The sequence below is a fragment of the Magnolia sinica genome, chromosome 11 (assembly GCF_029962835.1).
Source record: "Magnolia sinica isolate HGM2019 chromosome 11, MsV1, whole genome shotgun sequence".
Classification (NCBI taxonomy): domain Eukaryota; kingdom Viridiplantae; phylum Streptophyta; class Magnoliopsida; order Magnoliales; family Magnoliaceae; genus Magnolia; species Magnolia sinica.
The window spans coordinates 13,025,423-13,051,512 of NC_080583.1; the positions used below are offsets into that span (position 1 = coordinate 13,025,423).

Below are 26,090 nucleotides of genomic sequence, written 5' to 3' on the forward strand. Positions count from 1 at the left end.
GTGTCGTATCTTCCACGAAAGAGTCAATCATGTTAATGTCGCGGAAATCATCATCATCCTCTGAGTTGCTGCCGTTATTGAAAAAAATGTTTGACTCCAATGTCAAATTTCCAAAAGACATAGTCATGACACCATTCCTGCAATTGATAATTGCATTTGATGTGGCAAGGAATGGGCGACCAAGAATAACCAGAATCTGAGTGCTCATGTTATTGATGGGTTCGGTGTCCAGGATGATAAAATCTACAGGGTAGTAAAATCTATCGACCTAGACTAACACATCCTCTATTATCCCTCTTGGTACACGAACAGAGCAATCAGCAAGTTGTAGTGTGGTCAGGGTGGGTTTTATCTCACCCAAATCTAACTGTTTGTATACCGAGTAGGGAATCAGATTTACGCTCGCTCCAAAGTCAAGAAGTGCATGATCAATTCAATGGTTCCCGATTACACATGATATGGTTGGGCTACCGGGATCTTTGAATTTTTGTGGCACGTCTTGCTTCAGGATGACACTCACTTTCTCATTCAAGAAGATTTTCTTTTGAATAATTTTCCGTCTTTTGGTCGTGCATAAGTCTTTCAGAAATTTGGCATATGAAGGAATCTGTTTCACGACATCAAGTAGAGGAATGTTGACTTTCACTTGTTTCAACACCTCTAGGATATCCTGAGAGTTAGAGAGAGGTTTTGGTGAAACCAACCGTTGGGGGAACGGAGTAACTGGCTTCTCTAGAAGTTCCGGTTCTAATTTTTGTGGAGCATCACTGGATCCATCATTGTTATCCTCTTCTGGTTTTTAAGGCTTTTCGGGCCTAACCGGAAGAGTTTTATCAATGATCTTTCCACTCCTAAGAGTGGTGATGGATTTAGCGTGCCCCATCTGATTTGAAGAGCTGGGATCATTGATCTCGTACTGCGTTTTAGGATTGGGGAGAGGTTGTGCAGGAAGCATCCCCTTTTCTATAACCGTCATACGAGAATCTATTTTTTACATAAAATCTGTAATTCCCCGCATTGCCTGAGCCAGCTCTTGTATGGAATTTTGAACCAGTTCCTCTTGAGGTTTCACTTGATTTGGATTTTGATTGAAGAAACCTTGAGGGGTAGCTGTTTGTCCATTCCTCCAACTAAAGTTTAGATGATTTTTCCAACTAGGATTGTACGTATTGGAGTTAGGTCCAGTAAAAGGTCTTTGATAGTTGTTTACGGCATTAGCTTGTTCATTCAACACTCCTCGAAAGGCAGGTATTGTAGGACAATTTTCAGTTGTATGAATGTTGCAATCACAGATGCCGCAAACAATTTCATTAACCTTATCCTTCTTTCCTTCCATGGCCTCAACTTTCCTTATGAGCGTAGTCACTTTACACTTGAGATCATCCTCTTCTTTCAAGAGATATAATCCACCTTTCTCCTTTAATTGAGTCGGCCTAGACGTGGTGTTCGCCATTGGGTAATAGTCCCATGATTGTGTTTTTTCAGCGAGACTATCGAGGTAATCCCATACCTCGTCAACATCTTTATTAATGAACTCTCCATTACACATTGTCTCGACCATTTGGCGCATGGAAGATGTCAGTCCATCATAGAAAAAATTTGTAATGCGCCACGTTTCAAATCCATGTTGTGGGCATGAACTGACCAAATCTTTGAACCTTTCCCAACATTGGAAGAATGTTTCATCTTCCTTTTGGGCAAAGTTCATGATTGCTTTTCTAAGGGTAATCGTTTTATGATGTGGGAAGAATTTTTTTATGAATTCCCTCTGCATGTCGTTCCATGTGCCAATGGATCTAGGACGCAGTGAATGTAACCACGTCTTAGCTTTCTCTTTTAAGGAAAAAGGAAAGAGTTTCAGCCTAATTGTATCCTCAGATACATTAGGAAAACATAATGTAGCCATAATCTCATCGAACTCTTTCAAATGTAAATATGGACTTTCTGATTCAAGTCCATGGAATTTGGGAAGGAGTTGGATAACTCCTGGCTTGATGTCCATTTGTCCTGTGTTTTCAGGGAAAATCATGCATGAGGGCATACTCACTCCCGCCGGTTGTAGATAATCTCGTAAAGTATGAGGCGGGGGTGCCTGATGCACCTCATTCTCATCTTGGGTATCCTCCACCCTGGGTGGAAGTAGAGGAGGTTAGTCTTCAGCCATAACTTCAGTTAACTCAGGGGATTTCGAGCGGTGTCTAGTCCTGCGATAGATAGTCAACCCCTCAACCAATCCTCCTTCAGTCAAGAGACGTCGAGTGTTGTCACAGGCCCACTTGGGCATGAAACACTCACAGCCCTCAATCAAATTTAAAGCCTAATCCTAAGAAAGGAAAAGAAAATCTAAAAAGAAGGAGAGAGAGTTGGAAAGAAATTACCAAATTGAAGCCCCTAAGTTAAGGACCTGCAAAAGAAAACAAACAAATCAGTTCTTACAGAGAATGTCTAGAATTAGAAAACCTTAAAAAAGGAAAAAAGTCCTAAACTAGGAAGTAAATTAAAAAGAGATATGAAAAATAGAAAGTAGAGAGAAAGAACTTACCAAATTAGAAATTCCTATCTTAAAGGCCTACACAATAGGAAAGTTAGTTTCTAACAAAAATTCTATAAGTAGAAAATTAGGAAAAAAAAATTAGATTCTAAAAGAGTTAGAATTAGAAAGTTACTAGAGAACAAAAATAGAAGGTTAATCTCTAAAAAGGGAAATAACTAACCTAGTTTCTAAAAACAAAAGAGGAAAGTTTCTAAAAATAAACTATTTCCTACAAATAGAGAAATACTAGAGTTAGAAAATTTCTAAGATTTAAACCTTAATTCTAAAAACAGAAAAAGTAGAGAAATTAGGAAGGAATTACCAATTTAGAAACTTTATGTCAGGATCCTACAAAACATGGAAACAAGTTAGTTTCTAAAAATAAAATAAAATAAAAATCTTTAACCTAAAGTTAGTGAAATCCTAATCCTAACCTAATTCTAAAACTAATTAATTTCAGAAAAACGTAACCGTCAGTCCCCGGCAACGGCGCCAAAAACTTGTTCACTCCCCAAGTATAGGGTTGTGATGTAGTAATAAACTCGGTAAGACCGAGGTCGAATCCACAGGGACTGATACCTGTACGTTATCTGAAACCAAGTAGAACTAGAACTAGACTAAGATGCGATCTAACCAAATAGAATTTTAAGGAATAATTGTAGAATAATTATCTAAAACTTTAAGGAATTCAGAGGAAGGAAACTAGGGATTCAGAGGATCCACTTGTAGGGATCAGGGAGATCTATGCCTGCATTAAAATTCATGGAAATCAAACTGAACCTACTTGATTTAGTCTTCATGTGATGAAAGGAATATGAATCAGAATGGATTCTATCATCAAACCATGCCCAGGAGACAGAGCAAACAACAGAATTAAACCAATTACAAACCAATCAGATGATTGTGAAGGTTAGGAAGGATACCGCCATCCAGCAATGCCCAGGAGACAATGGCGAACAACAGGGCTTCATGACGTCACAATCAAAATACGGAAAAGGAAATACTCAAAGCCATTGCAAACCCATTGTAATGTCAGTCATAACAGGCCATTAAAGACTACAAATATTCTCATAATAAAATTAAATCAAAATTCAATTCAGTATAACTAAAAGGCATAATAACAGTCTCCCATCACGCTACAGGCTTCACCTCTTATCCCTAACTAAGAGGTTCAGCTAGACATGAATGGCTTGAACTCAAAGCAAATCAAAAGAAAAAGAAAACGAAAAATAAAAGAAAGTAAGAAAAAAAACTTATTATCTTTTCTCTTTCTCTCTCGTTTTCAGCCCCCTGTTCCAGCCAAAGCTTCCATCCCTGTTCCAGCCAAAGCTTCCAGCCACGTCCAGTCTTCGTGAAGCTTCCAGCCACGTCCAGCCTTCGTGCCACCCAACTGTCTTCACATTTTCAGCCTCCACCCGCTCCCTCTCTTCTTTTTTTCTCTTTCGTTTTCCCTCTGTTTTATAGCTGCCAAGGGCAGTAGAGAGGTTGGTCTGCAAGCCTCCTTTCCGTAGGTGGAGTCGCTGCGGAAATCCTACGCAGCTGCAACATCCGCCGCATCTAAAACAGCAACAGATCGTGTCTGGAGAGGCCTTTTGGCTCCAAGTGCAGGATCTGAGCCATTTGGGCTCCTTGGCTCTGGTCAGTCCGACTTTGGGATGATTTTGGACGGTCCGGGTCGTCGGACTGATCCTCTCTGTTGATACAAAACAGCCCGCAGCGTTCGGGTTTCGGCCGCGCTGTAAACAGGGCTTGCGTGTTTCGTGCGCTGGACTCTCGGTGGGGCCCACTTACCTTATCGCTTGAGAAATCCAAACCGTCCATTGAATTCCTCTCGAAATTTCAGTCACGAAGGGTTACTTTTACTTGGGTTTAGTGCGGTCCATCAAATCACATCTCTCCACCGTCTACCTTCAGTTTTGACGATCAACAGCCGGCCTCCGATGTTTCTTGAAATTCCGCCATCTAGGCGAGGATGATAGGGGGCAAGGGCTTCTGATGGACGGTCCGGATCAGTCCATTGCATCACGGTGGTGGCCCACAAGACTCACCCGCAACCTCTGTTTCTTTCGCAGGAACGACTTCGAGTTGGAGAGGGAGACGTCGGTCAGCGTGCGCTGACCGACTTTGAGGAATTCAGTGCACGGCTGGTGCACTTGTGTACCATGCACACATGATGCACATGCGGTCCTACGGAGATGTTCGTGAGAAATCCGCTCCGTCCATCCGTATTGTCAGCTCATTTAACGCGTTGAGACCAATTTTCAAGCACATCTAGATAGCAAGCGGGCCCAAAATCAATGGTTTTATGGGCTGATATGTCCGTTGGGCCAATTCCACAGCGATCCAATGGATGAAATTTTACGTGTACGGTTCATTTATGGTCCTCAGGCCACGTATGGAGTTTTGAACTGATCGGATGGTGGGAACCCTATGATCTTGCATTCTGGACACTTTTCAGGCCACTTGAGCTTCAATTCCTCGATTTTCTTGGATCCCTAGCGTGCAAATCTGTCGATCTTGGTCTCCTAGAGTCCGTCGCTTGCCTTGGTGACTTCAAACTGTTAAATCCATGCTTTTAGTACCCTTTTCCAGTCCAAGCTCGTGAATACACCCTGCATCACAAACATGATTAAATCAGGCCGTTAAACAATACTATGTTTGTAAATCCTGGCAATAACTGGGGTCTGATATGCAATATTTGACCCTCAACAACAGGTGCGGCCAGAGAGATACTACTGTTCGGTTGGTCACACCTGTTGGGTTTAAATCCAACAGACCTAACCCTTTCAAAAGAGTGCTTATATTCGTTGCTAAGTCATTAAATTTTATTTTCTGTTTTGGTTGTCGATTTTTAATAGTATATTTAATTCAACCAAATATTCCAATAATCTTGAAATCAAAATGTTGAATTACATATACTATGGCTACCATAACAGTAAATACTTCTGCCAAATTAGCTAAAATTGAACCATTCGCTAGACAATATTTTAAATAGTGGAAACAGAAACTGATGTTCACACTAACCACCCTTAAAGTTTCATACATTCTGTATGAATCATTCACTATAGATCCAGCAAATCAAACTGAAGCAGCAGATGAAAATAATTATAAAAATTATATTCTAAACTCTTTTTCCAACAAACTATATAATATATATGCTTCTTACGAGTCTGTTAAAGACATATGGATTGCTTTAGAAAAGAAGTACGTTATAGAATATGCAGATGCTAAGAAATATGCAATCATTAATTTCCTTCATTATAAAATGATAGACAATAACCTGTCACAAATCAAATTTATGATTTTCAAAATCTAGTTTACAAACTGTTAACAAAAGGAATTAAGTTGGATGAAGCATTTCTGTCAGGAGCGCTGATAGAAAAGTTACCGCCCTTCTGGAAAGAATATAAGAATAAAATGAAACATAAAAAAGAACAGTGTTTTTTTAAAAACTATTAACGTACACATATAAATAGAGGAGGCTAGTAGAATCAAGGACCAAAAAGGAAATGGAAATGAGATAGATTCAAAGGCGAATCTTGTGGAATCAAGTCGAAAAAATAATAATAAAGAAAAAGGCAAATGTCTTAACTGTGGCAAACCTGGACATTATGAAAATGAATGTAGGCTCAAAAGAAGAATACAAACAATTAATTCAAAAAAAAAAAAAATTTGCTACAACTGTGTAAAACTTAAACATTATATTAAAATCTGCAGGTTTAAGAAAAACAAAGATAAGCCATATGCTAATCTTACAGAAATAGACAATGAGTCTGATATGGTAGTAGATGTGGTGTCAGAAGTCTTTCTTATAAACAACTTAGAGTGAGTATTAGACACTGGTGCAACTACGCACGTGTGCAAGGATCATAGCATGATGATCTCCTACCAAGTATCAAGAGATGATGAACATGTATTCATGGGTAATGCTAAAACATCTCCAATTGTAGGGAAAGAGAAAGTACTTCTGAAACTCACTTCTAAAAAGACTCTGTTACTGAATGATGTCCTACATGTGCCTGATATTAGAAGAAACTTGGTCTCCAGTTCGCTCATCAATAAAGCTGGTGTCAAGTTAGTATTTGATTCAAATAAACTTGTAATGACTAAGAATGAAACTTTTGTTGGTAAGGAATATTGCAGTGATGGTTTATTCATTGTAGATGTATCCAATGATAATAATAAGAAGACATCCAGTTCTATTTATATCATTGAACTCTTTTATCTATGGCATAGTAGATTAGGTCATGTGAATGTAGTATCTTTGAAGAAAATGAAAAGATTAGGTTTATTACCTAATATATCTAATAAAGAATTCGATAAATGTGAAACATGCGTAGAATCAAAATTCATTAGAAAACCCTTTAAACGAATAGAACGATCATTTGTTCTATTAGACTTAGATATATAGTGACTTATGTGATTTTAGAAATCACATGTGTAGAGGAGAAAAAATATATTACATAACTTTTGTAAATGACTATTCGAAATTCACTAGAGTCTATCTGTTAAGGAGTAAAGATGAAGCTTTATATATTTTTTCTAAGTATAAAACTGAAGTTGAAAATTAGTTAAATATAAAAATTAAAAGACTTAGAACAGATAGAGGATGTGAGTATGAGAATTGTGTGAACAAAGTAGAATAGTTCACGAAAGTACAACTGCTTATACACCAGAATAGAATTAAATAGTAGAACATAAGAATAGAACTCTAAAGGAGATGATGAGTGCTACATTAAATAATTCAGGCTTATCCTTAAATATATGGGGAGAAGCAATTTTATCTGCTTGTTATATCCTAAATAGAATTCCTTCTAAATCTTCTAACAAACTCCTTACGAACTTTGGAAGGATCATGTTCCTAGTTATAAATATATTAAAGTGTGGGGGTGTCTTGCTAAAGTAGGATTGCTTGAAATAAAGAAAAAAAAGTTAGGCCCTAAAACGACCGACTGTATATTTATAAGGTACGTACAAAACAGTACAGCCTATAAGTTTTTAGTTTTAAAAACTAAAGATAATATTCTAAATCCTAATACAATTATAGAAGTTAGGTATACAGAGTTCTTTAAGAACATATTCTCTATGAAGTCTAAATCTATAAGAATAGAAGAAGTTAATGAATCAGATATCTCGTCTACAAGTAAAAATACTTACAAGAAAGAAGTAGAAGAGATAAAACCAAGAAAAAATACTAGGGTTAGAAAAAAAACTAACTAGGAGATAGTTTTTTCACCTTTTTAGTAGAAGATGATCTTACAACCTATATAGAAGCAAATAACTTTCAAGATGCAACCTTTTGGAATAAAGCAATAAATGATGAATGGGGCCAGAATCTATTATATTTAATAATGCTTGGGAACTTGTACACCTACCACTTAGAAACAAACCAATAGGCTATAAATGAGTGTTTAGAAAGAAATTAAAACTAAATGGGACTATTGATAAGTTTAAGGCTAAGTTGGTAGCAAAAAGATTTAGACAAAAAGAATGAATACATTATTTTGATACCTATGCTCCTGTAACTAGAATTACAACTATCAGGGTTTTAATAGCGACAGCTCCCATATATAAACTAATAGTATACCAGATGGACGTTAAGATAGCTTTTCTAAATGGAGATTTAGAAGAATAAATATATATGGAGCAACCCGAGGGTTATAAGATATTAGGTAAAGAATATAAAGTATGTAGACTAATTAAATCTCTATATGGTCTAAAACAGGCTCCTAAACAATGACATGAAAATTTTAATAATGTTTTGAAATAAAATGGTTATCATATAAATAATGTCGATAAATGTGTATACAGTAAAATATCTGGAGATGATTATGTTATTATATATGTGCCTTTATGTTGATGACATGTTATTTTTTGAACTAATATTAAATTAGTTATTACGACTAAGAAATTTTTGTCATCTAAATTTGACATGAAAGACTTAGGAAAGGCTAGTGTAATCTTGGGTATTTAAGTAACCAGAAAAAATGGTGTTATTGTATTATCACAATCTCATTACATTGAAAAGTTACTGAAAAAGTTTAACCATTTTTATTGCTTACCTGTCAGTACACCTTACGATTACAGTGTGACTCTCATAAAGAATACAGGTAGTAGTATGTCTCAATTGGAGTATTCCAGAATAATTGGTAGCCTTATGTATCTAACAAACTACACTACACCAGATATATCTTTTGTAGTAGAAAAACTAAGTAGATATACACATATCACTGAAAAAGAGCATTGGAATGCTTTGTTTAGGATTTTGAGATACCTAAAAGGAAGTATGACTTATAGTTTATATTATAATAGTTATCCTGCTATATTACAGTGATGCAAACTGGATTAGTGATTTAAATGAGATAAAATCCATTAGAGGTTATGTCTTCACCTTGGGTGGAAGAGCAGTCTCTTGAAAGTCTACCAAGTAGACATTTATCACTCGATCAACTATGGAATTCGAGTTTATTACCTTAGAAAATGCTGGATCAGAAGCCGAGTAGCTTAGAAATCTCTTAGTTGATGTACTATTGTGGCCAAGCTTGTATCGGTCGTGTCTATTCATTGTGATTATCAAGCAGCTATAACAAAAGTAAATAGTAAAATATATAATGGAAAAAACATGTATATTAGACGCAGACATAACATAGTGAAACACATGTTGCATGATGGAGTCACATTTATTGACTTTGTGAGGTTAAAAAACAATCTAGCAGATCCTCTGACTAAAAGACTATATAAAAAATTAGTCAATGATACATCAAAGGGAATGAGGCTAAGCCCAATATATGAGCTGTCAGTATTGACAACCCAACCAATACAAGTGAAGATCTCATGAGATAGATTCAATGGGTAAACAATAAGACACAAGGTAGACGATTGCACTAAGATATATGAGCCCCTTCTATTATGTACAGTGCGAGTAGCAACGCAGAAGAATGAGTTTTTTAGAACCTTAAGTTTTTTAGAACTCTTAATGGATCCATGGTTATATATTTGGTAGTGTATATAGTTGTTGCATACACTTGATAGAATTCACCTATATGGGTGTGGAGGTGGAGACCGCTTCCTATGAGAATCTAGGCGAATTCTCTAGAACACTCATGAAATCCAGGTAATGGTATATAGTCGAAAAGCACCGAACCATAAATTCACTTGCAGAAGAAGAGTTGTGTGAGTGTCATATACTTGCGATTTACACTAAAAGGATATAGGTTCAAGACTATGGTGTCACCTAATTCCTGTACACCTGTCTTGTTACTCTAATATCGGTTCAAGTCTATGGTAACACCGGTACCATTGCACAACTATTACGCTTTAACCCGAAAGACTTTTTATTTTGAAACATGTGGGGAATTGTTGTATTTGTTTCAAAATTTATATTTAAATTTAGATTTCAAATATTTTGGTTTCCCTTCACGTTTGAAATTTTTTGATTTTTTTTTCGCTGGGGGGCTATGTTAAATCCATGTCATTGACTACACATGCGCGCGATGAGCCGAGCCGAGCCCTTGTCCGTGCGTGACGCGACGGGCTGGGCACGGGTGTGTGTGTGGGTGCAAGTGCGAGTGTACTCGCATGGGTGTGTGTATGGGTAGTCGTTTTATTTGTAAGAGTGTACTCGCACTTGCGCATTTTCGTTTTAAACTAGTGAGATACGACTATTCGATTAGTCGCATCTGTTGGGTTTAAACCCAACAAACTTAACCCTTTCAAAAAGATGTTTAATGCACTACTTTGGAGTCTATATAAGGACTTTCGTTCCTGTTTTTAAAGTACGAAAAATCATTTCCCCTCTTATAAAACTCTCTCTGTATTTTGGTTTATGAATTTTGATTGTTAAGTTCGTTGCTGAGTCAACTTAGCACTTTTAGGTTAAAATGCAAGTGGTTCGAGCTCACGTACAGTGAATGCACCACTGGGACCGGATCATAGTCGTTGTATCCTGGAGGTCAATTGCTCTGGAAACCTGTTGCACTTGGGACACTGTCCAAGGGGAGCAAATTCGATTTCAAGCCGAGTGACTCACGTCACGCCTCGACTCAATTCAATAAGTCCTCTTTCTCAAATTTTATTTTCTTTTTTAGTTCTCGATTTTTGATAGTCTATTTAATTCAACCAAATATTCCAACAGATAATGGGCCCTTTGATGTTTTCATAGAATCGAACCCATTCATATGATGTGTCACCTCAGGAAAAAAAAAAACCCAGATCCCAAAAACCAGCCCGTTCCAAACCTCAATGGGTCACAGCATAAGAAACATACTGAGAGAACACCCATCGTTGATCAATGTGGAGGGACCCTGCTGTGTGTATAGAGTCAAGGCTATTAAGACTCTTTATCCAGTCCAGATGAAAGGTTGGGCCAAAATGTTAGGCTGTTTTGCAACTCAGGCAGACCTTGTACAATTCAAGTGTGGACATTCCTTCTAAGCTCCTTTCCTTTGTTGTGGAACACCTTACCTTTGGATTGGGCTGAGTGATGCGGGACAGTGGACATTCCTTCTAAGCTCCTTTCCTTTGTTGTGGAACACCTTACCTTTGGATTGGGCTGAGTGATGTGGGACAACACGATCTATCCTAAATGTGCAAAATTAGAATTTAAGATAAAACATAAAATAAACAATCATTTTCAGCATGGTTATTCATCATAAATAAGAATTATTTGGAAAAAAAACTCATCAATGATCATGGTCATCTATTACAATCATTATTAACGATCATGGTCATCCATTACAACCATAGAGTACTAAAGATTCAAATATAAAAAGTGCGTCCTACGAATGATAGGACTTTCATGCCTCACAAGAGTCAATTCAACCATCCAACGTGATGATCTAATCTTTTAACAAACTGTTGGATCAAATAGGATTACCAGTTGGGGATGTTTGAATAAATCCAAGTAGGAAATTCACAAATAGAATTTCAAATTTTTGCAAATAAACTAAATGGAAGAAAGAAGAAGTAATAAGAAGATTAGAATAATTAACCAAAGAAAGAAAGTAGAAGACGAAGGAGGAGTAAGAGGAATGTCTCACACCCGGCTGTAAAAAAGCTCAATAGCTTTATTCTTTTCTCAAAAAAATAAAATCAACTCCAATGTTTAGGGCTTAATTCCCTTTAAATAGAGCTTGCAAATAAATAGAAAATAACAAAATACCCCTACTTAGATTAGAAACAACCTAAAAAGAAACTAACAAAAATAGAAATTTCTTAAGACTAGAATTATCAGAAAAATAGAAAATTAACTAAAGTAGAATTTTCTAAAAATACAAATATCTAAAAATGGCAATTTTTAAAAATATGAACTTCTAAAAATAGAAATTTCTGCAATAGAAAATTAACATAAGATTAAGAAACTAAAAAAAAATTTCTGCAACAAGCTTTTCTTGATATTCAATCTCATCCTATCCATAGTGATGCTTGTGGGGCCCGCTTCCGTCGATGATAAACTTTAAACGGTTGGATGTCCTCATCACTGAGTTTTGGGTCCCAAGGTTTTTTGAGATGACACATCTGATTGAGAGGTCGGATGGTGTGGATATATCACATGGCTGCACATCTGCCTTGTACGACCTTAAACTTATGGCGGTGCTAGTATCATTGGGTTACACCCCTATACCTCTCGCACCCAAATGGCAGCACTCTATGTGCATATACCTGCAAATGGCACCACTAGTCAGACCTATTAAGTAGAAACAAATAAAAATTGAAACTTAACGACTTATCACTTAGATGAGGCCCGCGTATCTCACACAAGATAAATGACATTTTCCATGTTAGCAAAAAGCTGAATACCAACGTTAGGCTTCAAAAACTGCATAATGGATGAAAGATGAAAAGCAGCTTCGAGTGATAATCTGAATAGAGACTAGAGAGTAGTAAAAGATTGTCTCCAATCCTAAAGTTCACTTCAAACACGGTATAGATTAAAATACATTGCTGCTTCTCACTGTACACTACATGAGCAGGCACGCCTTCAACATGCAATACTATTTTTTAATATGGTACATACAAACTACTATTTGAGGGAGATTTATAGATTGGAAGTACAAAATTACACATATCTAATACTGTTCTATCCTCTGGATGATCTCTGCTTTGCATGTTGTCTTATAGTGCCCTGTTTGGTTGCAACGACTACAATGCACAGTGTGCTTTTCTCGATTTTGATCCTCCATGCATAGCCGCTTCTTTTCAGGGCGTCCTGGGGGACGGCGAAATTTGGGTGGCCGTACCAGTCTAGTGTCCTCATCCCCTTCACCGTCATATGCTTTTCTCCATTCACTTTTATCAGGAATGGGATGTATTGCTTGTGAATATGTCTCACGGTACCTAGCGGTAGCAAAACACTTCTCTGTATATTCATAGACGTCCTTTCTACACGAGAGGAGTGCTGCAACAGCATGTGAGCATGGTAGTCCATGGACCTGCCAATCGCGACATGAACAAGAACGGGTGCCAATGTTCACGATATTCGAGCGGTCAGCAGATATTACTTCAAATTCTACTTCATCTGAGCGAAGTACTTGGTAACCACCCGCATGAGCGATTGATTCTGAAATACGTGTCTCAGCAGATGGGGCAAGTATCGATGTCCAGGCCAAACTTTTCACGTAACGTTCATTAAACACAGCCATTAATTTACTATGTATCTGTTCTATTACTTGGATTATGGGGAGTTCTCTCACTTCAAGAATCCATCTATTGAATTCCTCGATATTTGAAGAAAGATGGCCATACCGTGATCCTTCAAAATACGCCACCGCCCAACGGGAAGGGGGAACCTGTTTAATCCACTTGGCTGCATCGGCAGAAACTTCTTCAATTTCTTCCATTCTTTCTTTGAATCCGATGGTGGTGATGGAATGAGCTGCCTTCCACAGAAGTTGAACAAGCCTTGAATTCTTGAACTCTCTGCCAATGTTTTCGCTTAAATGGCGCATGCAAAACCCATGGGATGCACTAGGAAATTTTCTTTTTACAGCATCTACTATGCCTTTCTGTCCATCAGACAGGATTGTTAGATGAGGTATCTTCTCAATGTTCAACTCTAGCAGCTTATGTAACTCTGATAAGAACCACATCCAGCTTTCATCGGTTTCTACATCAACAACACCAAAAGCCAATGGAAATATTGCACCATCCGCGTCGAAAGACGTAGCAGAAAGTAAAGTGCCAAGGTACTTGCTTTTCAACTGGATACTACCCAGACCAACAAGAGGTAGACAACCATTCACAAAGCCATAGATTGATGCATGAAAAGCAACAAACAGCCGCTGAAATCGATGGTCTGACCCGGTGGTGAACACTTGCGCAATACTTCCAGGGTTGGCTTTCTTTATTTGCTCACAGAATGCGGGAAGAAGGCAATATCCTTCCTCAGAAGATCCGAAAATTGCAGTCAAGCCTCGTTCCTTTGCTCGCCAAGCTTGCTTGTAAGGAATAGTAATCCCATACTGCTTCTGTACGTCTAGCAATATATCCTTTGGCTTGTAATGTACATTGCCCCGCAACCGTTCCTCTATAAAATTCACAATCCAATCTACTGATGCCTGGTGATGGCCAAGTTGGGCAGTTTTGCCACAAGTATGTGTCCCTTCAAGGCTCCTTATTGTGAAGGTTGGAGCATTGGGAAGCTTTACAGCACGTATGCGCCATGGACAACCTTCCTTGGCACACTTTGCAAAGTAACGAATCAGATCACTTTTTATTATCCGAAGCTCGAAGTGCTGAGCAATAGCAGCCTCCTTAATCATCTTTCGGAATGCCTTGACATCAGAGAACTCTTGGCCAATGGAAAATTTATAATCACCCATCTGTACAGAATTAAATATCTAGCCACTCCTTAGGTGCTGCTAAGATCCTTCCTTTCTGCTCCACAGCACAGAGGACAAGATGGAAGTGCAAATAAATCCTCCAGAAAATAAATACTTCATTCTAATTGGAAACCAAGCTACTGATAAAAGGTGTCTAAATCCTCTTTGCATGGAATGAAATCATGGACGAAAACACTGCAAGGAAACAACAACTGGAGTCAGCCTGAAACAGATTTCTCCAACGAATAATCTTAAAGGAATTGGATGAAATTAAAATATTCTTTATATCATAGGGTTTTAAAAAATTAAAATTAAAAAAAATTAAATTTAAAAAAAAAAAAAAAAAAAAAAAAAGAATCCATGGGAATTCCCAACTTCCACAGAAGAAAATTGTTCCATGGCAGATGCATGTGATCACCTGCTCTAAATTTAGAAGGCAGTGAAATGGAAACAACAAATAAATAAACAGAAATATAAAGTAAAAACAGCAATATCTTGGTGAAATTTGAATTTAAACATATCTATAAAGTATCAACCAGTAACCTCTATACTTAAAACCCATTGCTTCACAAACAATAATCATCTCCCATCATGAAATATGACAAATTTACATCGAGATTACTTACTTTTGAAGTTCTCTGTTTGCATTCATTGTCCGTCAAAAACACCGATTCACTTTGCCTTTGAAGCCTCTGCTCTGCTGATTCAATTACAATATCTGCATTCTTGCTTTTCGTTGAGAGATCAATCAATAAGCTTCCTTTCAATCTTTTACAATGCAGGTTATATGAATACTATTTTGAAGTAGCAGCATTTGTTCTTTCCCAAAAGAGGTAAGAACTCTTGACATTCCTTCAGAATCTGCTGAGATATGCTAAAACAAAAGCATTCAAAATATATTTTTATTTACCAAAAATAGCTTTCAGAAATCAGCTAAGCTAACAGTAAAAAAAAACTAAAGAAAGAACCACATCACATTTCTCAATAGCAGGTATTGTACTATGCTCAGGCTGAGAGTTTGTATATGTGAGGCCCATGGTTCAGTCATCCATACCGTTAATACTACTGGCCAATGTGGACGACCATGCACCAAAATGTCCTAGATGGTTAGAAATCCTAAGCCTTCAATAGGTGGACAACAACCATGTTTCAGTAGTTCTCATGGAAATCATCATAGAATAATTATTATTATTTCCTTTCTTTTCCTTTGGATTCACATACCCAAACATGCCTTTCAAGGAATAAATACAGAAACAGTTCACATATAGCAAAAAAAGAAGAAGGAAAAAAGGTCCAAATATTCCTATAGCTACAATCTTCATATCTATGTGATATTTGGTGCATGGATCATTAACAATAGGGTCCATTAAATCCTCTTTTTGGTTTTTTTAAGGTGACAATAGGGCCCATCAAATCAACAGTATGGATCAACGAACCATTGGTCCTGCTCATACAAACCACCTGAATGTACAGTACAAACTCATGGCCAAGCATTCTATGACAACCCTTTCAAGGACAGCCAACAGTTCAGAGAAGCCACTGAATTCATACTATGAACGCAACCGCTTTTCATGTGCCAAAAATACAGTGGAGCCATAGAAATCCCAAGGAACCCCAACAGTATTCTCATTCAAAGAAAAGGGAGATTATGTAGTAGAGCTGGTCAAACCTGAATATGGTAGAGCCAAATCACCAAAGTAAACATGGCAGGGTGATCGGATGATTTCAAACTACACTTAGATTGGATACCCATATTCTCCGCGGCCTTCAGAGCAAGGTTACAAAGCAAATAAACAGTCAACATTCAGTGTAGGAAAGTGAAGAAAAATGATGGCTAGGAATGTCTAATGTGTGCGATTTTTGAAACACACAACATCCGTAACATGAACCACAAGAGAGACAGTCCTTATTGATGCATTACCCTGCAATGTGCACTGTGGAGAGATGGCTCTACCATATTCTGGTTCTACCAGCTCTACTTTACCAACTGGCTTGAAGAAGCACTACACCAATGGAATCAGGATGTGATTTCAGAGCTTATTTCACACTTTAACAAATTGCCAGAGAACATAAAATTTTCAGACAGAATTTTTACTCTATGCTAAAAACCCATTATTTTTACAATCTCATACAGAATCCAACCACCTTCAATACTCAAAAATCAAGGAAATCCATCTTTCTTATGAACTCTGATTGGGATGAAAGAGGAAGAAAAATAAACTAGAGAATTTTTATTTTTTAAAATCATAAAATACAGCAAAAGATAAAGAAGAATAGAGACTAGAGATCACAGTCTTAATGAAATAAAAGAAGAATTCATAAGAAAAAGAAATACATTTTTTGCTCCACAGTATCAAAACAAAGGAAATGTACATAAGGTACCCTCAACCATACAAGTGGCATGTGATAAAGTTTGAAAATATTGACACTGAATTTTTTATTGCTGTCTTGGAAGAATATATTTTTTACAATTGTTTGAATGGAAATATATAGAATCTATTCTAGGAGGGAAAGCTAAAAATAAGTCTAACTGTTACAGAAAATTTCTAGCTGTTACAAGCAGATGTGCAGCCTAATAATCAGGATAAGATTGATCTTGTACATGATTTGAAGAGTCCTCCGTTATAACAGATGTTCAGCCTAATAAGCAGGATAAGATTGATCTTGTGCTTGATTTGAGGAGTTCTCCGTTATACGCCCCCGCAAGATGGAGCTGCCATCGGCTAAGCCAATCTTGATTTTGAGAGAATCTGTGCGGTGTCGTGACAATGGTTTTGTCAGTAAATCCGCGAGCTGATCTTGAGTGTTGACATGATGAACATTGAGAATGCCACGTTGAACCAAATCACGAACAAAATGTAGATCAATCTAAATATGCTTCATCCGAGAATGCTGCACTGGATTAAAACTGAGGTGAGTTGCACCCAAATTATCACATAACAATTTCGGTGAATCTTTCATTGGTAACCCGAGTTCTGTGAATAGTGATAGCAGCCACATAGTTTCTGAAGCTGCATTTGTAAGGGATCTATATTCAGCTTCAGTCAACGATCTTGCTACAGCTCTTTGTTTTTTTGAACTCCAAGGAATGGGGTTGGAACCAAGAAAGCATATGTACGTGGATGTGGATGTACGATCATCAAAATTGCCCACCCAATCAGCATCAAAGTATGTTGTGAGAGCAAAACTGGAATTTTTTTTATGTGGATGCCATGAAAGATTGTTTGGTTCAAGTAGCGGAGGAGTCTCTTTGCAGCTGCCCAATGAGTTACTGTGGGGCTGTGCATAAACTGTGAGAGTTTATTCACGGAGAAACAAATGTCCAGACGGGTGAGAGACAAATATTGAAGACCGCCAATGACACTTCGAAACTCGGTACTATCAAAAGATGTTGTACCATCAACCAACTTTAGAGCTGTGCTTGTGGACACCGGAGTAGAAACTTCCTTAGCACCTGTCATGTTGGTTTTAGAGAGGAGGTCCCGAATATATTTGTGTTGTGAGAGGAAGAGACCTGATGTAGTAGAAATGACTTCCATACCCAAGAAAAAGTGAAGGTGGCCCATGTCCTTTAAAGAGCATCGAACTCCAAGTTGGTCAATGATATGAGACACAAATTGCATGTCACTGCCAGTGATAACTAGATCATCCACATATACCAATAAATATCACAAAACAGAATTGTGGCGATATATGAACAAAGAGGAGTCCGCTTTCGAATTTTGAAAACCAAGATTCATGATTGCCAATCTGAGCGCCGAGTACCAAGCTCGAGGAGCCTGTTTGAGGCCGTAGATGGCCTTATTTAACCTGCAAACATGGTTAGGTTTCGAGGCATCTTTGAATCCCAGGGGTTGGACCATATATACGGTTTCAGTCAACTCTCCATGCAGAAATGCATTGTTGACATCAAGTTGTCTCAAAGGCCATCCTTGCATAACAGCAACTGTCAAAACAGTGCGAATAGCAGCGGGCTTCACAACGGGGCTAAATGTTTCCTTGTAGTCCAATCCAAGACATTGATGATAGCCTTTAGCGACAAGCCTTGTTTTAAAGCGATCAACAGACCCATTAGCTTTGCGTTTTACATGGAAGACCCATTTGCAACCCACTAGTTTACAGTTATTTGGTGGGGGAACCAGTTCCCATGTACCATGGCGCATGAGCGCAGTAAGTTCTTCTGACATTGTTGTTCTCCAGTGTGTTTCACGGAGTGCTTGGCCCACACAACTTGGTTCAATGGTATTTAGAATGGGATGTTTGGTTCTTGAATGCAATTGTTTGGGTTTATAGATGTTGTTCATCGACCGAGTGGTCATGGAGCGGGTGTGGGTAATTCGTGGTACAAGTCGCAGGGAACAGATGTTGAATCAATGTGCAAAGTAGTGTCATGGGGGAGAGGAAGCATATGTGAATTTGATGAGGATGCCTCACCGTCATGCGAAGAAGAGAAATTAGGACACAAATGAACAAAGTCTAAATTTCGGAAAGTAGAAGAAGAGGAAACAAAGCCGTTACTTGGAGGTAATGCAGAAGTATTATCCCCTGCCGAAGTCACTGGCGGAGGTTGTGGTGGAGACGAGGCGTTGATGAGTGGAGCAGCTGCCGAGGACGATGAAGACTCTGGGTTGTCATGAGGACCATTTTGGTTTTCATCAAAGAGGACATGTCGAGAATGATATATTTTTTTGGTTTTTGGATCAATGCATTTGTATGCATTTTGTGCTGAAGAATAGCCCACAAACAGACAGGGAATGGCTTTGGGCTGAAGTTTGTTGGTATCGTAAAGCCGAGTGAGTGGAAACATAGACAACCGAACTTTTTCAACTTGAGATAATTTGGTGGTTGTTTAAATAATGCCTCAAATGGTGATTTGTTATGTAGAAGAGGTGTTGGTTGACGATTTATAAGGTATGCAGCAGTGGAAAAAGCATGGGGCCAATATATCAAAGATAGTGAAGCATCATATAATAGTGTGAGGCCTGTTTCCACTAAGTGACGGTGACAACGCTCGGAAACACCATTTTGTTGTGGTGTATGGGGGGCAGTGGTGTAATGGCTTATTCCATGGATAGAAAAATATTTTTTTCAAAGCCACAAATTCACCACCATTATCCGAATAAATGCTTTTGATTTTTGATTGAAATCTAGTTTCAACGAGATGTTTAAATTGAGGAAATATTGTGCTAACACCAGATTTTGTTTCCATAGGATAGAACCAAATATATTTTGTGAAATGATCAACCAAAATCAAATAGTAGCGGGATCCGTCAATACCAACAGAATTAGAGGGGCCCCAAACATCAGTATAAATTAAGTCAAGTGGTGCATGACTTTGAAGACTAGTGGGCCGAAATGGTTGTTTGTGTGCTTTATTGACTAAACAAGAAGTACATAGTTGAAAAACTTTTTCTTTTATTATTGGAAGAGAAAAAGAGTTGACAAGTTGATGAACAATTTTATGAGATGGGTGTCCAAGACGTTTGTGCCACCCATCAACGAATGTTTGTTCATGCACGTTTGCAACAATTTTTGGAGAAGATTTCACCATCGACTCCAGTAGGGTGTAAACTCCATTTTCACATGCACCTTTGACTAGAACCGCCCCCGTGATTTGATCCTTAACAAGAAAAAAAGAAGGATAAAATTCAATAAAAACATGATTTTGAGATGTAAAATGATGGACGGAAATAAGATTTTTTCGTATATGAGGAACACAAAGGGTGTCATTTAAGGGTGGGTGAGTGAAGAACCAATGAACCAATGTGTGAGACATGCAAACCTGAACCATTACCGATTACAACCTCGTCAGTGCCATCTTATTCAGAATGAAAAGATAAATTAGCCAAATCACCAGTGATATTGTGGGATGCTGCCGAGTCAATAAGCCATTTTGTGTCATGGGCTAGTGATGTTGAGGCACAGTTTGCCGTTGCTACAAAGAACTGCACACGGGGACAGTATTTTGCAATGTGACCCAATTGATCACAAAGTTGGCATTTTGGGGTGTAACGGTACTGTCCAGTGGACTTGTTTTTTCTATTGTCTCGTGGGCCACCATTGTTTTGGTATTGGGCGTAAGGAGAGTTTTGTTGTTGAGATCCATTGTTACAGCCATACCCATTTTGTTTTGAGAAGCCCTTAGAGTTGTGACCGCCAGAAGAAGAGGTGGCACCAGGTCGTCAATTGGAGTAATTGGCAAAGGCGACCAACTACTGAGATGTGGCTTCAAGACGTCGCAAGTAGGTATTGTGACCTACGAGAAGGTCATGTAATTCCTCGAATGTGAGTGGGCATTCCCGTGCACAAATGGGGGCTGCGATTTCGCGGAAGTCAGTTCCCAGTCCATTTAGGATGTAGAGCGTGAGATCATCTTCAGAGATAGGATGATCAATGAGGGAAATTTCATCTGCAAGAGATTTAACAGTGTGCAGGTATTCTTGAACCATCTGATTGCCCTTCTTTATCAAGGTGAGTTCCTCTTTAAGCAGAATTGCACGAGTGCGAGATTTGCTCGCATACATGGTGTGTAATTTTTGCCATGCTTCTTGGGAGGTTTTGGCAATGGAAATGAATGGTGTTATGGTGGTGGTCATCGAAGCCAAAATAGCACTGAAGATAAGTTTATCTTGTCTTATCCAGTGGGTTCTTTGAAGGATGGAAATAGAGGGATCATTGGGATTGGGGCAGGGTTTATCACCAATAACATAATCAAGTAGATTATACCCAATGAGGAGGGCTTCGAACTGGGCACGCCATTGAGGGAAGGTTGAGGGTGTGAGTTTTTCGTTTAGTTGGGCAGTGATATTGAGAGCAATAAGAGGGATATCTGTTGGAGATGGTGGGGTTGTGATCGGAGTATGGGTATTTTTAGTGTTTGGGATCGAGTTCTCGTGGGAAGAAGGCTCATTTGATACCATGATAAAGTTTGAAAATATTGACACTGAATTTTTTATTGTTGTCTTGGAAGAATATATTTTTTACAATTGTTTGAATGGAAATATATAAAATCTATTCTAGGAGGGAAAGCTAAAAATAAGCCTAACTGTTACAAAAAATTTCTAGTTGTTACACGCAAATGTGCAGCCTAATAATCAGGATAAGATTCATCTCGTGCATGATTTGAGGAGTCCTCCGTTATAACAGATGTTCAGCCTAATAAGCAGGATAAGATTGATCTTGTGCTTGATTTGAGGAGTTCTCCGTTATAGCATGCACCCAGAGCAATCAAGACTATCAATCTAGTGGCCCGCCACATAGATTAACCCAGAAAACAAGGAAATAAAACCATCCCAGCCATTCCATCGGCAATCTCAAAATTGACATTTAAAACAGTTGAGCTAAAATCAAACAAACAACAGTGGGCCATTTGGATGGGAGTAAATGGAGGTAGATGACACTTGAGGTTTGTTTGGATGGGAGTAAATGCATAGAAATGAAATGAGATGGGAGTAAATGGTCCTATAAATGAAATCCTCTTTTTGAGAGAGGATTTAGAAATAAATGGGGTGACACCTTTCTAGCTCACTGGGAAAGTTGCATGAGTAAATAAAGGTATATATGTCCGCCATACATGTGGCACGGTGATGATACTATGAAACAATCCAATTATCCGCTACATAATTAAAATCACACCAATAGAATGATCCAAACCGTCCAAATGTTAACCATCTAAATTGATGGTTAAAAACCACTAACACATTGCTTGTTTGTAATCCTTACATTTGTGGCCCACCCAAGGCTCAAAATTTCCACATTTTTGGGAAAAGTATATATGTTAATGGGCTTATTATAATCATTCTATTAAACGTCAGATATGCACACTAATTTGGAATATTAAAGCTGATTTAGGATATCACATATCTTCATGTAAATATATTAAAAAACTCCAATGCATTTTGATTCCCCTATTTACTCCCATCTAAACATAATATTTAAATTTCAAATGCATCTCATTTACGCCCATCCAAACACAACTAAATAATAAGTCATTTACTACCCATTCATTTACCTCTAATTCCATTTCCCATTTACGCGGATTTCCTGCCAAAGCCTTTCGCAAGAAGTTCCTGTGCAAGGATGCTGGGTGGGTCCCACCATGACATTTGTGAGAAATCTACCCCATCCATCCGTTTTTAGAGCTCATTTTAGGACGTGCGATGAAAAATTAGATGGATCCAAAGCTCAAGTGGGTCACACGAGAGATAAATTTGGGGAAAGAAATTCCTACGGTTGAAACCTTCGTGGGCTCCACCTTGATGTTTATCTGCCATCCAAACCGTTTATAAGGTCATTCACAATGGGATGAACTGAAAAAACCAAAAGTATAGACTGATACAAAACTTTCATGGCTCTAGGAACGTTTAAACAGTGCTCACTGAATTAACACTGTTTCCTCTCTTGTAGCCTACTTGAGTTTTGGATCCACCTAATTTTAGTTCCTGTGTCCTAAAATGAGCTCTAGAAACGGATGGACGGAGTGGATTTCTCACAAATATCGCGGTGGGCCCCAGCTAGGATCTTCCAACCACGTTTAACTTTCTGATCTATACAACATCCACGTGGTGGACCATAAATCACTAGTCCCAATCATACTACCGATATGCCACGTGCACAAAGGAGAGGAATTGAACCACACGTTACTCTTTTCTTCGACTGATATTCAAAAGCTTGAAAATCCAAAAATGGAAAAAGAAACAGAAACGGAAATCCAAACGAGACTGAGTCGCCATATCAATTCCAAAACCGATTTGACTCAACAGATTGGAATCGAGCTAGAGAAAGGGGTTCTTGCAGAAAAAAAAGACATACCGAGAGAATCGAAATAGAGACTCGGGACTTCAGATCGGGATCCGATTTCAGCTCTGTCGATCGTGGAACACCATCACCGTACGAGCTGAAGAACGAGTGGCCGAGTCGAATCGAAGCTCGGATTGGAGGGAACGGAGAGAGAAAGAAGGATCGGAAACGCCATGGAAGCCTGCAATTGCAGGAGAAGAGAGATGATTTTGACATTTGAGACAGAGTGAGAGGAAGAAGAGAAAGGGAAAGGTAGAAAAGATTCAAAGGGGTTGTTCGGGGATTATGGCAAAAGATTGAGGTTATTTCCGTCCAATAAATTTGGAAGGGTATTTCGGACTTCGGAGATGAGGTCTGCGGGTGCTGGGATACCTTAGAGCTCGTGCATTGAACGCATGGTAACTGTAATAGGAGATGTGTGGGACCCTCCGTGACGTCTGAGTTTCATCCGAGCCGTCCATTAGATTCATCCCTCACGATTAGGACCACATAACAAATTTCGGGTAAGAGAACGGCCACCATGGAAACTTTCAGATCGAATATGGGTGGGGTCCACGGTGTTGTTTATATCTTCTCAAATCCATTCATCACTTGAGCCATTCAAAATTTAAGTGGTCCACCACATATGATTATAGAGATTGCTCCCGGATGTGGATTGCGTACCATGTTTTATCCACGCTGTCCATCCATTTTATTACCTCATTTCAGAGCATTAACTCAAAATTGAAGCATAAGTAGACCGTATGTCGCATGAAACAATGTGGATGATGACTTTCACCGTTGAAACCTTCCTCGTGCGCACAGTGCCCGCCTCACCTACGACGGTGCGGCTCTCACTGTGGGGCCCACCTTGGTGTACGTACTATATATCCATGTCGTACATTCATTTTTGCGGAGCCTTCTAGGGCATGAGCCCAAAAATGAAGGTCCAAGCCTCAAGTGGGGCCCACCTTGGTGTACGTACTATATATCCAGGTCGTACATTCATTTTTGGGGAGCCTTCTAGGGCATGAGCTCAAAAATGAAGGTCCAAGCCTCAAGTGGACCGTATTACAGGAAACAACTATTAGAGCTGTACACGAGTCGTACCCAAGCTCTACTTGGCTCGGCCACTAGCTGACCCTAGCTTGAACTTGGCTCGGCTCGGGCCTTACTCACCAGCTCAGCTCAGTTCAGCTAACACCTCGGGCCAGTTCTAGTCGAGTTTGAGTCTATGCGGCATTTTCTCAACACATGAAGTGTACGTTCAATTTCTCCCGGTTTGCAAAACAACGGCAACAATTTACAAGTATTTCATCAAACACTTGGAAGGTAGCATCAAAATCAAGATCTAAGGATACTTTATAATGTAATGTTTGATTTTTTGGTAGTGATTTATTTCATATCCATGCCTTTTTTTCCAGCTGGCCAATCCCACGGAGAATATATTCACCTGAAACAACACTTTGTTGAGTCGTTTCATCAAATACTTGGTGAGTAACATCAATATCAAAATAACTGAGTCACTAAATTAGTTTGATCCGATCCCAATTCGAGTTAAGGTTCAATTCGAGTTGATTCGATCTCTGGCTCGAAATTTTTTCGAGCTTCAAAAATCAACTCGGCTAGACTCAAACTCAATTTCAAACCAAGTTGAATCGAGCTTTTTTGAGTCGAGTCCAGCCAGTCAACCGAGCTAACTAGGTTCATTTACGGCTCTAACAGCAATAATTGAACGCCCTACCATTAAAAGCTCACTAGGGCCCACAATAATGTTTATTTTTCAACCAACCCGTTGATAAAAGTCGAAAAAACCTAGATGAAGGGAAAAAAATCAATCGAATATCAACTTGATCCAAAACTTATGTGGTCCATTAATGGCAATCACCGTTGTTTCTTATGGTATGGTCCACTTGAGAATTGTATCTACTTCATTTTTAGGCTTATATATTAAAATGATCCAGAAAAAATGAATATACTGTGTGGATACAGAATATATACATCAAAGTGGGCCGTATGGTACTTCGGTGAGACCGTGGCCGCACCTAATCTTCTCCCTTTATTTGCCATGAGAAATTTTCAACTGTAGACCCCACCTTTTATCCATTGTCTTTTCCAAACTCTCCCCACAATCTTTTCCAAACTCTCCCAAACTAACAATTATGGACGGACACTCTATTCTCAGGTGAAAGTACCCATGCATTAAGTATTCTGTACACGTATATGTACGGATTATAACCGTAGCTAAGGCTCGCGTCCCTGACTCTTCAAATGGATGGTGCAACGGATATTTGCGTCTGAAAATAATTTGTCCGTACATAATGATTTCGTTTGGGAAAGTAAAGTTTGGGAGTGTGTAGAAAAGACGGTGGGTAAAAGATGGGGTTTACAGTTGGAAATTTCTCATTTGTCATGCAATCGTCACAGAAATGAGAAAGCTATTCGCGCTAACAAGAGATTTCAACGCACACGCGCAAGCGTTGCAGCTTGTGCGAGATCCGGACCATGGATCAGGTGGGGCTAAATGTTGACATATTTCGAATCCAACCTGATCCACTCATTAGGTGGATTGAGTCCGTTGAATTAGATTGTCAATGGGTTTCTTTCAACTGGTCAATTGTCATCATACGAGTGTGGCCCACCCATGAGGGAATCGATCTGAGGGCCAGGCTGTCTTCAAGGTGGGCCCACCTATTGATTTGTCCGGATCTCTTACACCTCGTCACTATGACACATGTGTATTCGAGGTGTGTACTCTGGTGGGTCCTAATATCCGACGGACGGATTCATGAGTGCACGTATGACCTGACCGATGAGCGGACCAAGATGGGAAACTAGCATGCAGTGTGCGATCCACGCGGACCACCGTATCTCGGGCGCCACTTCGGTGGATCACCGGATTCACCGAGGTGGGTGGGATCCCTGACTGTGGGTCTTACATTGATGTATATGCTTTAAAT

At 38.8% G+C, this 26,090-nt stretch overlaps 1 protein-coding gene and 1 non-coding gene across 7 annotated transcripts; one reads left to right on the forward strand and one right to left on the reverse strand.

Moving 5' to 3' along the window:
• Positions 1-1,619: 1,619 nt before the first annotated feature.
• On the forward strand, positions 1,620-1,726 carry LOC131219619 (small nucleolar RNA R71). The gene has a single exon (XR_009158269.1). It is a non-coding gene; the product is annotated as a small nucleolar RNA R71 (small nucleolar RNA).
• Positions 1,727-11,635: 9,909 nt separating this feature from the next.
• On the reverse strand, positions 11,636-23,522 carry LOC131218838 (uncharacterized). 6 transcript variants are annotated; one of them, XM_058213685.1, is made up of 3 exons: positions 14,979-15,395; positions 13,277-14,547; positions 11,636-12,193 (listed from the first exon to the last, which is right to left on the reverse strand). In XM_058213685.1, the coding sequence occupies exons 2-3, from the start codon at positions 14,350-14,352 to the stop codon at positions 12,142-12,144; spliced, it is 1,128 nt and encodes a 375-aa protein (XP_058069668.1). In that variant the 5' UTR covers positions 14,353-14,547; positions 14,979-15,395; the 3' UTR covers positions 11,636-12,141. The 6 variants fall into 6 exon arrangements, with proteins under 6 accessions (XP_058069668.1, XP_058069666.1, XP_058069664.1 ...); XM_058213683.1 differs by lacking the exon at positions 11,636-12,193 and adding an exon at positions 23,164-23,522 and having other exon boundaries at positions 12,413-14,547; positions 14,979-15,081; XM_058213681.1 differs by lacking the exon at positions 11,636-12,193 and adding an exon at positions 23,164-23,522 and having other exon boundaries at positions 12,413-14,547; positions 14,979-15,213.
• Between the last annotated feature and the right edge of the window lie 2,568 nt (positions 23,523-26,090).

What these genes read in the sequence shown, in the direction of transcription:
- LOC131218838 (XM_058213684.1), bottom strand. Translation starts at nt 14,352, where the DNA reads ATGGGTGATTATAAATTTTCCATTGGCCAAGAGTTCTCTGATGTCAAG.